The sequence below is a fragment of the Lampetra planeri genome, chromosome 19 (assembly GCF_965212315.1).
Source record: "Lampetra planeri chromosome 19, kcLamPlan1.2.h2, whole genome shotgun sequence".
NCBI classification, from domain to species: Eukaryota; Metazoa; Chordata; class Hyperoartia; order Petromyzontiformes; family Petromyzontidae; genus Lampetra; species Lampetra planeri.
Genome location: NC_136125.1, coordinates 2,766,421 through 2,781,201, shown reverse-complemented (window position 1 = coordinate 2,781,201; position 14,781 = coordinate 2,766,421). Strand labels below are relative to the sequence as shown.

The 14,781-nt window shown below is 42.0% G+C and overlaps 2 protein-coding genes across 2 annotated transcripts; both read left to right on the top strand.

Annotated features, from left to right (window-relative positions):
* The first annotated feature begins 879 nt into the window (after positions 1-879).
* Positions 880-3,470, top strand: LOC144723913 (uncharacterized). The gene is made up of 3 exons (XM_078602690.1): positions 880-930; positions 1,155-2,272; positions 3,458-3,470. Exons 1-3 carry the CDS (start codon positions 880-882, stop codon positions 3,468-3,470), a joined length of 1,182 nt encoding a protein of 393 aa, XP_078458816.1.
* Positions 3,471-5,119: 1,649 nt separating this feature from the next.
* Positions 5,120-14,768, top strand: LOC144723912 (uncharacterized). The gene is made up of 7 exons (XM_078602689.1): positions 5,120-5,393; positions 9,613-9,780; positions 11,668-11,790; positions 11,992-12,082; positions 12,205-12,302; positions 13,194-13,439; positions 14,247-14,768. Exons 2-7 carry the CDS (start codon positions 9,658-9,660, stop codon positions 14,766-14,768), a joined length of 1,203 nt encoding a protein of 400 aa, XP_078458815.1. The 5' UTR covers positions 5,120-5,393; positions 9,613-9,657.
* The last annotated feature ends 13 nt before the right edge of the window (positions 14,769-14,781 follow it).

Below are 14,781 nucleotides of genomic sequence, written 5' to 3'. Positions count from 1 at the left end.
TGATATCTTACACGATCCTGAACTGCCCATCCCTCCCTCCCTCTTGACCAACCCACACTGACCAGTGTGGTGAAGTATGGTCAAACTCCCATGACCGACGTGGCATGACATGGCCTTCATCCAGCAGTGGATTTACACAGGGGCGCTACAGTGGGGTTTTAATGCAGATTTTTTTTATTTACATTTGTTTCACAGATTGGAAGTGGATTTTGATTTTGTGTATGTTTATGAGACCCAGACGACGCCCAACATCAGCGTGACATCTGCTTATTCATTCAAGTCTTACAGTGGCACCCTGACCGTGAAATTGACGAGTGATCAAAGCAGGGTTTATAGAGGCTTCAGTGCTGTCTACTGCATTACCAACAACACATCAACTCACGGTGAGTAGGCCTTTGAACGTTCAACGAAAATATACATGAAGGAGACATAGAGTGATTATCGCTTTTGTTTGTAATGTAAATTAAGTGCTGTAGTGAAACTTCTCTTATCCGATTTGTTGTCAAAGCTAGAGGAAGATTATTTTATTTGTTTCTCCACGCAAAGTACTATTCTTATCTGCGCAGCAACTATTTCATGATTGACCAAGTGTGCGAACTGTGCCTTTCAGAGAATACTAGTCCAATTGGACTGCAATCAGGCACCATACCAGACAAGCTCATCACCGCCTCATCCACATTCAACGTTAGCTTCGATGCTAACCAGGCCCGTCTGAACAACACCTTGGGCTACTGGAAACCAGCAACGCTAAACAACAAGCAATACCTACTGGTAGTGTTCCAGGCTAGGGTAATCGTGACTGGGCTAGTTTTGCAAGGATCAGCGCCAGAGATCGACACCCTCTACGGGCTAAACACAAGCTGGGTGAAAGCCTTCAACATGGACACCATGAGCCCGGAAACCTTCTCATGGACTAGCACAAACACCACGGTAAGTTCATTTACACGTATATACTCTGTACATTTTAATTAGACTAACACACACTGCAAACGACTGCATCGTTCCACCCTACTTATTACATTTACTTAATGTAAAATGATAAAGCTCTTAAATACTGGTCTTGCAAGATGTCTATATATATTAGCAATAATTTTCTTTCGGATTCTTAAAATAGCATGTCATTGTATTGACATTTGTGTTTTGTGCCTTTGTAGTTTTTCACTGGCCTCTCTAGTTCTGATGAACTGAAGGTTGCAACAATTGGACTGCCCTTGATCAGCAGTGGCATTCGGATTAGGCCTGTGAATTGGCAAAATGATATAGCCATTCGCATGGAGATTCTGACATTCTGCACCAAGGCTGGTCCCACTGAATTTACATATAGCCCCAACAACACTAAAGGAGACATTACTTTTAAAGCAGCAAATGTCTCCATTGGCTTTGCCTGCTACATCTGGGATGTTGGGGATGGACAAACATTCATTTTTGGTCCTGACTTTTGTTACAATTGGGGGTCACATTTTTCAATAATAACATCAGCTTTTTCAGACCCGATATCATTTTTGTATAGCTATGCAGAATTTGGCATATACACATATAAGGTGAAAGAAATTACTGGCAATGGCAATAACACATATGAACAGGTTGTTTATGTCAATGGCTACGGTTGTATTCCATATACAATGAAACTCGTAGATGACATGCAAAGCAACAATAAAACTCGTGTACTCCAAGTTTCTGAGGCAATGCACCTGATGGCTCATGTGAACATGACATGCTTGGCCCAATTTGAAGACACAAACTACATCTGGTCCATCACGACCCTGCAAACTGGCAACATTAAAACCATCCCATGGTATGATGCCAACTACCAACAATTTGAGCCCTTTTATTTCACAGAAGGTACCTTTTTAATACGCGTCACAGTCGACATCCAGCCAATAAGTTTACAAAGCTTTACTGACAATATAACCATCACTGTTCATGCGACTCCATTAGAAGTACATATCACTGGTGGAGACACATCAGCTGTTGGCAACGGAGCCGACGTGCAGATCGATGCATCTGAACTGTCTTACGATCCAGATAATCGAGACTGTAGTGCTCATGGAATTAATTTTCAGTGGAAATGTAGCAAAGTGCTTCCCGGAGAAGTATTGCAAGATTGCAGATATGTCAATGTGGACATTGGCTCCATATACATACCGAAGTCCGAGCTGACAATAAATTCCACTGTCTGGGTACAAGTAACAGCGACTAAAGGGACTCGTGAAGCCAACAGAACTAAAGTGATTTCCGTGATGGACGGGAATCCCCTGGATGTTTACATTAGGTATGTAAGCCGCTATTTCTATCGTCAGTCTACACATGTAGTCTGCATGCTGCATTATTGGATTTTCTTATAAGAACAATTTCACGTTATAATATGCAACAGAAAACATGTTTGCCACTTTATTGTTCACGATGGTGGTGGTGGTGGTGATTAACACACAGGCTAAAGACCATATACAGCATATTATCTGATGGTGTTAAAGATGATAGTAATAGATTGTGGTTCACCCTCTGCTTCTAACGCCACTGCAGAATAATGCAGTCATGTTTTAACATCTATGTAGTAACTGCTATCATCACTGATGCAGTAATTATTTGGCAAGCATCTTGGGTGTTGATACAATGTGTACCACTCTCTGTGAAATCACTGCGGTGGCGCTATGGAGAGACTGGCTCCTGCCATAGAAATGTTAAATTTCCACCAGTGCTTGAGGTCCACAATTGAGATGAATACTGTACCACCAAATTCTCATTTGGTCATTGGAGAAAAACGTTGACGTTGGCTATATTTAATGCTAACGGTATCGGGCATATCGCCATGTGAAGGCAGCATGTTAGTCATATTGTAAATGTTTCTGTATGACTTATGCCTTTGCCAAACGCTGATAATTCTTGTCATACGTTATTGTCATTCAAAGGCGCCACGGTGGTGAGACTTTAACTACCTCACCTAGCATACAGGAGGGCGTGGGTTTGATCCTGACTCTGACACCTGTATATTTGGAGTTTGGATGTTCCCCACGTGGTTGCATGGATTTTTCTACAAGTCGCTCCGCTTTTTCCCTCCACATTATAGAATCAACATGTGTTTAGAGTATTTGGCTGCTATACATTTCCAAATGATAAGACATTTCGTTGAGCTATCATTTGTGGACAGATCGCTTCTGAAAAAGAGCTACATAGCTCATATATGTTTTTAACCTAGTGATTATGTAGCTTAACATATTATTTACTACTCTTTGGTTCTTTCGGTAAAGTCACATAGAAAGAGAAAATAATAAATTAAATAGTTTTATCTGTTACGAGACTTTACCGAAAGAACCAAAGAGTAATTCCTGCAGTCACGAAAGAGTCAAATCTAATATTATTGACTAATTTGTTTTGATATATCCTTAACAATTTTCTGACAGCTGTGGAGATACCTGCGCTGACAAGGTTACCACTTTGGATCCACTTGTGCTCTCAGGCGAGTGTGGTAACTGCGACGATGAGAACTTACTATATCAATGGAAGCTGCTGTCCAATACCGAAACTGTCACAGATTTTGAGCACATGACTTCCACAGGTATAAGTATTTACGAGATGAGTTTTGGAGATGTATTTTTCTTTTTCAAATAATCCACAATATGGCTATAATGTACATCCTTAAAAATGGTATTTTAAGTAAAAACATCCTTATAATCTCATATTTAATTGCTTAAAAACTGGTTATAATATCTAATCTCTAATACCTGACACAAACCATTTGAACTTACAAGAAACACGCAACTATATTTTAATGCAACGAACACAATATTTCAATTTACGTTTCTTATTGGAGCACTTCAAATCAGTTGTTCGCTGGAACCTCCAAAAGGCGAACTGGTTGCAGCAGCAACATAGGCTGTCTCAGCCCCTGCTGCTGATAAGAAGAACTCCTGTTGCCTGCAGACCGCCAGTCAATCATACTCGTCAGACTACAGAGGTTACTTATGCCGACACGGGGCCTATAGCGCAATGTAGTTTTCTCGGACTAACTCGCAATGCCTGTTAGCATGCAGTGATATTCTGATTAGTGGTCAGATATCCACCTCAATATATATTACACTGCTTATCCACTGCATATACATTTTGTATCTGTTTATGATACACTTGATTTGTAGCAGTGCATTGTGTTAATTCATATATGTACCATATGTTGAACTTCTTTCACGCCGTACATAGCCAACCATGCTAATCGGAGGTATGATTCATACTCAAAAGGTTGCATGCATTTGTTCCTGCTTGAATAATATTTTAATTGATTTTGTCGCTTTCTGTTGCTGGTGGCGATGTTCAGGAGTTCATAACAAAGGCTTAGTGATCACTGAGAATTCCTTGAAGGAAGGGGCTCTATTTGACATCCAAGTCAGTGTTACTGCCCATGGTAGAGGTACCGTGGAGGCCAGCTACAGCTTTGTCACTAGTCTTGGCCCTCTCAGCGGCATCACATGCGTGAGCAATCCTCTGTCTGGTTAGTACTGAAGTTTGTGTTCTTCGTTCTTTAAAACAATCACTCTTATAGGGGCTCCACAATTCACTTTTTGCACGCAGATATGATTCAATTATTGAATCAAACTCGTCGCGGAATTTTGCACAGAAATTCTAACACGTGTGATGTGAAAAAGGTAAGCACAGGTAGATAGTTGTACAGTGAGGGACACAGAATATATCTGTGAATTTAAGTTTATTTTTTAAATAATCTTTAAACCTGGACTCACATTTGTCCCACCTTGACAAGCGAGTGCCGATGCAATGCTATATCCAGAGTATTTTATTCAACAATAATTGCTTCGATGCTTTGTTTGAATTGGCTAGAAGTCATACACATAATTCTGATTGCATGTGATGCAACATTTTAGCATAATACTATCAAACAATACAACTGCACACTCACTGTCTATGATAACGGATGCTCTATCATATTATGAATTTGATTATTTTACTGCGCATGTGTTTGCTGTTTTGCTTTACATCCCTCCCATGTTTTTCGGGTGGCACTGCGTGTTGTCAGGCACGATATCTAACGTTTCACCGCACATGCTTGGGACTTCCTCATTCCTAAAATAGCTCCCAGCGCGTGGAGTAAAGATTTGACATCGAAGATCAACACATCGTTATTATGTTTTGTTCAAGGTTTTGCAGCAGTGACGCTCTTCCAGCTCTCATGCAGTGGCTGGAAGAGTGAGTCCCGACAGCAGCTCACCTACTCGTTTAAGGCCGTGTCGAACCACACCGAGTTTCTGATCTACAACTCTCAGCTGAGCCAGACTCCCTCTCTGCTGCTGCCCGTGGGAGACCTAGACACCCAAGGGACGCTGGACCTCAGGGCGAGCGTGTGCAACTCCGTTAGAGCTTGCACGTCGGCCCGCATACAAGTCAAAGTAAGTCTCTTTTAGTAAGTTATTATATATATGTAGGGTGGGAGATGGTAGCCTTCTCGTGGCCCACCCATAAAGTGCCTCATTACACGACTAATACCATTACTTTGGCCTTTTTGGAAATTATGGAAAGCTTCGAGTTCAGGGATGTGTAAATCCTGTCCAAAAAACAGTAATTTTAAGGGGCCAAAAGATCAGCCTAAGACTGCAGTCTTTTGTTATGCAGTCTATTCTTAGTCTTAAGCCTCGCCTTACCATATTAATAAAAAGTGTGCCGTACTTGGCCCTTCCCCTCTTCAACCATTATATATACGGAGTGGTAGCTCTTGTAATCTCTTATTTACTTGATACAGCTGTCGTGGCTGTGACGGTTCCACCTGAAGACGGAAGCTTGTGTTGCCTCCGAAACGTCGTGATTTTTATTTTATTTTACTTTTATTAATTTTTATTTTTTACCTACGTGACTTTACCGAAAATACCTAAGAATATGCATTACGAGTGTATTAATTAAACGTGGAAGGCCTCTCACGTGCAAAGTATGAGGTGCTCGCCAAGTGTTTACATCAAGAACACATCGACGTTGTTGCCTTCCGGGAAACCCATGCCGAAGATAACTGACTCCACCATCAACCATGCGAAATACGACCTTGCCACTTACATCAAGCAAGGCATTACAGACTATGGGGTGACAGAATAAGTCATCACCAATGAAACATCAGCCATTACTATCAGAATAGACCAGGTGTAAGTGATCAACATCTACAAATCACCGAAAAGTCCCTGGCCAACTCCAATGATCCCTATAGCAGCTCATCCATTGGTATACGTGGGGTGACTTTAACAGCCACCACACACAATGAGGTTACTCCACAAATGACGAAGCAGGAGATCAACTCACTGACTGGTCATCCATAAATTATCTGATTTTCGACCCTAAACAGGGAGGCAGTTTCTACTCTGCTCGATGTAAATGGGGATACAATCCAGACCTCTGCTATGTGTCCAAAGATCACCATGGCCTCCCGCTCTCCACATCAAGGAAAATCCTAGGATCTTTCCCCAGAAGCCAACACCGACCAGCAGTCATCCACATCGGTCTTCAAATTCCGTTGATCACATCCAAACCAGTTGATTGCTGGAATCTCCAGAAGGCGAACTGATTGGCCTTCCAGGGCAAAACAGAAATCGCGCTGCAAACCATTGATCTGGTGCCACATAACTACAAAATGTTTGTCACCGCAATGATCAATGTGGCTGAAATCTGGAGATCGATGAATTACTAAAAGCATTCAAAAGAACGGGCAATGAGACAAATGCTTCAACACTCTCAGAGGCTCTAAATTCGGCCAGACAACAGCACACTCCAGCCACAATGCATGGAATCTCCTTCACCATCTTGGCACCAGCATACCACCTATAAAAGGCAAATCGTTTCTCACCTCTTTGCCAAAACAAAAGCCACAAAAAATAAGCAGCACAAACAAGACGTGCGCAAAGTTCTCACTGCAACTGAAAGGAGCCTACCAACAAGCTCCGTATTCTCCCATCTGTACTCAATGGAATAGATCTTTGACACACTATGGGCCACTAAGGCCCAAAAAACCGCAGGCAACGACAACATATTTCCCGAATTCCTCACGAAATTGGGACCTGTCGGCCAAGACTGGCTCGCGGCCTTGTTTACCACTGTCCATTTAAGTGGCACAATCCCCAGAGCCTAGAAGGCAGCAAAAGTTGGAGAAGTTCAGGCCTTAAGTTACCAGCCCATCACACTGCTATCGAAGGTATACAAATTGATGGAGAACACGCTGCTCACACGCAATCGCGCCCATAGTTGAGCCATACCTGCCCATCGGACAAGCCGGCTTTCGGCCTGCCAGAAGCTGCTGTGAGCAGGTACTTTCTCTGACCAGCTACATCGAATCTGGATTCCAGTGAAAGCAAAAACCCACTACAGCCATGACACCATCTGGAGACATGGGCTCCTACTCAAGGCAGCGTGCATCATTAAGTGCTGTTCAACCCTGAATCTGCTGAACTCGTTGCTCAGCAATCGAAACTTCCAGGTACACCTTTCCGGTAACACAAGCCGTACAAGAAATGTCAGCGACGGCTTAATTCAGGGATCAGTACTGGCTCGGATCCTGTTTAATATCTTCATCAGCGACCTGCCAAATACATCATCCCGCAAATTTGACTATGCGGACGACATAACAATGGATACTCAGGGAACAAACATTAAGTCCATTAGTCACACCCTAACAGAAGACTTGTCCAAAGGTGGAAACTACGGCCATATTCATCCAAAATGACTGTCTAAATCCACCATCTCAATAACCATGACATCAACGCACAGTTGTAAGTGACTTTCTTTGGTAATCCTGTCAAAAACGAGCCATATCCCAAGTACTTTGGCAGAACATTAGACAGAAGCCTCACATTCAAAAAGCATATCGAATATTTGTGCAAAAAAAAGCAGAGGCGCCTCAGCCTCTTCCCAAACTCTTCCACCATCACTCTCAATTTTACCTCCCTTTCCACTCCTTCTACACTTCCTTGTCTTCACTCGTCTCGATGACTGCAACTCACGCCTGGTCTCCCTGCTTATGCCTTTATCCTTCTCCAACGCATCCAAAACGCAGCTGCATGCCCTGTACTCAACTTTCCATACATATCTCACTGCTCTCCTCTCATCAACTTCACTGGCTTCCTGTTAATCACTGCTGTCTTTTTAAATTCCTCATCCTAGTATTCAAAGCTTTGCACGGTATTGCCCCCCCCCTACCTCTCTTCTTTAATTTATGTATACGTCCGTTCACGCCCCCTCTGATATCAATCTTCCCTTCTTCTCTCTGTCCCTCCACCCGTTTTGTGCCCAGACTCGCTTTAGTTCTTTCTCTCATCTTGCCCCGTTACATTGGAACAACTCCCTCTCCATATTAGACTCTCCACCTCGCTTTCCTCCTTTTGCTCTGCCCTCAGGTCCTTTCTCTTTTATATTGCTTTTTCTCTTACACTGCCTCCACCCCGACCGGTTCCTTCCCCCACCCATAACCTACTCCCAGTCCCCCAATCCTCTTCCTCCAATGATCTCTAATTTCTCAGCCGGCTCCCACGTCTCGCTTTCTCTATGTGCACCTTACCACATTTCTCCCTTAGCCCTCCACCGTGCTCCTCAATCAGCCCAACTATTCGTCCACCAGACATCTGCCCCTATCACTCTTCACCTACCCTCATCCATGCCCAGTAACAGCACCTTACCACTTCATACCCCACTGCCTCTCATCCACGTTGCACCCATCTGTCATCCTCATTCACCATCATACTCCACTGTATTTCTCCTTCCCTACCCCTGCAACATCAGCTTCTTTCCCAGCCCCTGTCCCTCCATCCCTTCCATCACCTCCCTCACGAATAGCCATTCCGCCCCACCAATTGCTCCCCCTTTGCCCCTTGTGTACCGCCATTGATTTGCGTTGTAGAGCGCCCTTTCCAGGGGGCTTTCCAGATAAATCCTAAATAGAATAGAAGACCGTTGGCTAACACAGTGGAGTTCTACGGAGGTTCCATATAAAAGCCTCATCGACGACCTCACCATTGCTCCACACCGCTTTGATCTGCCAAGAAAACTATGGTGCTCCATCAACTGCTTCAGAACAGCAACTGGCCACTGCGCACACCTCCCCCACAAGTGGAGAATTAAAGACAACCCACAGAGATTTTGGCCACCCGAACCAGATAATGGACCATATCGTGAACAACTGCATCCTACGCCGGCTCTCCGGCGGACTGAGCAGTATTAGTCATGCTACTCCCGTCGCTATCGCATGGCTCAGACTTAAACTTGGATGTGTGATTTGCACATACTTGCCATACGCTGGAAGAAGATTATATATATAAATAATTTTGCTTGGAAATGAACTGTCTTGACAATACTATCAGCCCAGCTTTGCCCCAAGTCTTGATCAAGGAAAAACTAAAACCGTGGAAAACTATCCGTACCATGAGAATCCCATGCTGGCTCGGCTGAGAAGTGCCAGTGGATAATGAGTATAAGTAAGCTCGGGAAGCGGTCCCCAGAAGCAAGAGACATACACTGAGCATAAATACTGTTCTCATCACCAGTGGCACTCGAAATTCCATTTCAACTCACTGTTCATGTGTGTTTGTCCAGTCAAAGAAAGTGCCTGCTTGGTGGGGTCTAACATGATTTACTTTTCAGGTAACGCATCTATCTGCGGAGCAGCTGTTTGACAATACCCGTGCAATGCTGGCAGCCAATGGGACAATCCAGGCGATGGCACGCACGGGCAATGTCATGGTCGTCGGGTTGATAAAGATTTTGACAGCATCCCTTCAAAACTTAGCCCCAGACCACTATGTGAAAGAGGTATTCGTTTGAAAACATGCACATCAACACTGCAGAATCATTTTTAAACAGCAGCCCATTCCCGGTCAGAAAAAAGTCATTTAAAATTAAATGTGTAATGAAGAGGATATATAAATACAAAAACGTAATTGTTGATTCAACTCAACCAAAATATGAACATTTTGCTAGAGGATATGAGAATGTAATTCTGCCACATCCATAATTCTGTATGATCATTGTGGGGCACCATGGGGGTGAGATGTTAACTACCTCGCCTGGTATACAGGAGTCCGTGGGTTCTATTCCAACCCTGACGCCGGTATATTTGGAGTTTGCATGTTCTCCCCATGGTCGGATGGATTTTTTATCCGGGTCCTCCGGTTTTTCCCTCCACATTTTAGAAAGATGCATTTAAAGTAATTGGCTGCTATAAATTTCCACACGATAAGCTACTTCGTTGAGCTATCATTTGTAACCAGGTCGTTTCTAAAAAAGTGATAAAAAGCTCGGTGGACTTTACCTGGTAAAATAAAAAAATATAGTAATATATAGAGTGCATGGGTGGTCAGCAGAGGGCACTGTAGCATAATCCATTGATGTACGTTTGTACTCTGCTCCAATGTAAATCCAGCCAACCTTCAGACCAGCGTGGTAAAGTACGGTGAAATATCTCCCATGACTCAGACGGGATGGCGAAACCCGCATTCAGCAGTTGATTGGCAAAACGATTCACTGCATGTACTGATTCTGACCTTGTAATGTCAGTAATTGTACCGTACAAAGGTATAGAATGTAGTATATGTATTTTTTAGAATATTTCACATGGGAAATACATTTGGATGGAATATCTCCTTTGTAAAGTTGTCCAAGGCTGCAGTGTAAACGTGTGTCCGGCTGTAGTGTAGTTCATTTCCAGAGCTTTCCCACTGATCTGCACACTGACCTCATCACCTGTGGCACTCGAAATTCCATTTGAACTCACCGCGTGCAGTATAATAATTCCACATTTACCCTTGAGGGTAAGAGTGTACACGTTTGTTTTTTTCAGACTTAACGTTCTTAAATTAATAAGTAGTCGAACGTAGGCATGATCGTGGTTAACCTTGGTAATTAATTAATTATTCATGAATGCACGCATATACAGGTGTCCCTCGATTTACGAAAGGGATGCTTCTTTAAAAAACACACGCGTAAAATGAAATTTCGTAAATAGGAATGGCTTTTTCCATACATTTTATGAAAAAAAAATAGGGATGCGTTTCGGACAGTCATTCGAACTCTGCTCCTAACCTAAAAATATACACCTATATAACTTTTCACAATACAAAAATAAGAATAAAGAACATGCATTTTAAAAGATTTTATAATAACACAACAAAAATAATTAACCTTCTCAGGGAACTCACCAAAAAATCTGTATGTTGGAATGACTAGCGAAGTCATGTAGAGGTGTTACCTTTGCTTTGTAGGGATACCGTGACACTGTTGCAGATGGATGCCGCAGCCTCCTTTGGTGCTTTTTGTTTGATCTCATGACGCGTGCCGTAGTGAAATTTCGTTCGCACAGAAATTCTATTTCGTTAATAGAAACGTCCTAATAATTAGTAAATTGCGTTTACGCGCGAAACATCGTAAACCGAACGTTCGTAAATCGAGGAATACCTGTATTGGAGTGAATAACATTTGATATCGACATTAAATCTACGGCAAATGTTTTACCTTTCATAAATACATCTGTTATAATGATCCCTAATTAAATTGGAAATATGTTCATATCTAATGCATATTTACCTCAGAATAAGTCAAACATTATATTTAAACACTTGTTAAATTAAACTTACAGTGTTTCAGCTATGAGTTGTATTTTTTATTCTTAAAATTTGCCATTTTTTTACGCGTGCCTTCCAGCTGACAGCGGAACTCTCACACACAATGTCCAGGGTGAATGTGTCCCTAAGTAGCGCTCATGCGATTTTGCAATACACGAGTGCTCTGAGCTACATGGCACCATACTTTGCACAAGATGATCAGGTATGTGCGTGCTGTTTATCAAATTCATCAATAAACACTATTTTAAATGACTTTATGCCTAAACTGCAATAGAGTATATGTCATGTGTAAAATGTACACAACTGAATTTAATATATATTGTATACACGTGTAATATATATGCATATATTTGCTATTGTTGGGTGACTGTTGACATGTTTAACTTATGTCATTTGTATGAAGAGCGCTTTACTGGGAAGTGCTAACCTGGCACTGACAAGCGTGGACAGCCTCAGAAACATTGACAGAACATCTCTGTTGAAGGCAACTCGTGGTACAGTAATGAAACTATATCCACAAACGTAAACCCCATCAAAATACATTCCCATTGTAATTGATATGTAACGGTTTGCTCATAATATTTGAATGTATGGTTGCTTGCTTGGCATTTTGCAGACACTTTCTATGTGAGTGCAGTTGTGCTTGAGAGGGCTTTTGATGCACAGAACATTTTCAGTGGAACAGCAACAACACCCGGAAACGATTCTCCCCTGGTACGTGTAGTACCGTATTGAAAATTGTTTCACTTTGCCTTTGCTTCTTGTTCGCTCTCTATTGAAACATTTCTTAAAAGCCAAGCAAAGTCACGTGACGCATATAATTGGCAACCAAATCTTTCAGTATTTTTTATGTCAAGCAAATGTCACACACCACGCTTATTGCATCCTATTTCAGTAGCTGCTCTTCAAATCGATGTAATGTTCTGTCACATGACCAGTACAGTTATGGTTTTCATTTTAAACCATAACTATACAAATATATTCTGTGTACTTTTAACATCAAAGAGATGAGACATTAATGAAATGAGTGCAAGACATGATAAGCACTATTTTTTGTGTTTAATTTGTTGTCCTTTCCCCGCACCTTCGATTAGCACAGTTGGCTACGACGTTCAACATATATACATACATATCAATAAATGCTAAGTTAATATGAATTTCAAAACGACAATGTACAGCCCTTTATCAGTTTATTTACGGATGCAGGGCTCCTCATGCTGTGTCGGTGATGGGGGTTGTTTGGTCATTCTTCACCGCACTGATCAGTGCGGTTTGATGGAGGGCTGGATGGATACGAAATTCGCTTGCCACTGGTGTTAGCAGTGGCTGGGAATTGAACTCTGGTCGTGGGGTTTATAGTAAACGGTGCTGTCCCACCATGAAAATACTTTTTCAGCCCCTTTAAATGTGTTGAAATTTTTTAAGGTAATCATAATTGGATTATTCAGTACAACGTTTGAATTGTTGTGATAGGGCTAAATAAGCTAATTGCATGTGTACCTGGTCTGTACAAAATTATTTGAATATCTGTATAGACAGGGCATATTTAATGAAGCACAGCGTATCTCAAAAGTTGTTTGACACTGACTGCTTTGTGCTTTCCAGGCCAGATCCTTTGATGGTATTTACCAAACGTTACTCACGTTGGGGACACTGCAGAACAAGAAGGCCGTTGCTGGTGAAGGGGCATTTGTCTTAGACTCGAGCTACATTTCCACTGCGACACAGAAGGTCACTGGCAATAAACTACTTAGCTCATCATGGCAGACGGCAGATGGGAGCAGTGCTTCCATATTGTTAAACAATATATCAGAAATTGCTTTAAAGCAAACGGAGAATGTCAATGTCCAGGTAAATATACAATGCATATTGTGTACATAACTACTGCAAACATTTCCGAATATTATTTTTTTACATGAATTATGGGAGCATTTCCATCAGGTCGGATTTCCGTAAGTCGGGTCTTCCACAACCCGAGGACTGTCTGTACTTGTAAAGAAAAATACTGAATGAGCTAAATGCAAATGATTTTGGGAACATTTATTAAGGATTATTGGCTGATAAATACCTTTAACTTAACCCACTTAATATCAAATTGTATTCATATAAACCTACAAAAATTCAGTGATCCATGAATAGAGACCTTTGACTTCAGTAAATTATACCGGCTGTGTTGGACAAAGAGGAACAGGAGTGTGAACATATTTAACATATACATTGAGATCGGTGGGAAACATGTCCAGTATTTGAATTAAAATGTTTTCTCTGTAATGTCTCCCCCATCCCAGTAATTTAGTGGGGTTTCTATAAATGGTTTACGTTCTATACATGGCACACTTAAAACACAGTGGTCACTTGTAAACACAACTATTGCGAATTGTATCGCAAAGCTTTATTGAAAATATAAATCTACTGATCTCGTAGCTCTTGATGGTAATTAAACCCAGTAATGATGAGACGATAAATCCAACACCTACCGAACTGAGCGTTTAATTTGCCAACTCGAAATGTGCAGTCCTCATAACGCATAAATAAGTACTTTGTATGAAAATTGCGTCCTATCCAAACCAGCCATCCGATATAAGTCCATTGTTATGTGTTTATTAAACAGCATGTTGCGTTAAGCTAATACTTGTCTCTCTCTTTGTTTGTTTTAAGTTGTCGTCCTTTGCAGTGAACCCATTTGCGTGGAACAGAGACAACTCAATAAACAGTTCGGTGGCAAGCTTGCAAGTGAGTGATGTGAAGAGAAGCATCAACGCCACGTCGGCACTGGTCAAGGTCAAAAACCTGGCGATTGCCGAGCAGGTGACAACCTTTACGGCAACGTCTGCCGGCGACATTTCAGTGGATAAACGGTTCATGGTTAAAAGCAACGGATCCGCAGTGTTGTTGGACATTTTGCAAGCCGACAACGTGGTCGGTGGGCTGGAGCTCCTCATCAGATATCAGCAGGCTCCTCAGCTTGAGCCTCTGGTGTTTGACTACCGCTTCGTATGGGAATCAAACAACTCGGCAGGCAGTGACCAACAATCACCAATCAGCAACGACACTGAGCGCAAAAACAACACTGCCAACGGACAACGACGTCAACATTCATTTTTCATCCCCGGTAATGAAACACAGCCCGGGGTTTATTACATCACGTTAAAGTCTAAAGGTAAGACTTGTCACCTGTAACTCCAAACACGAA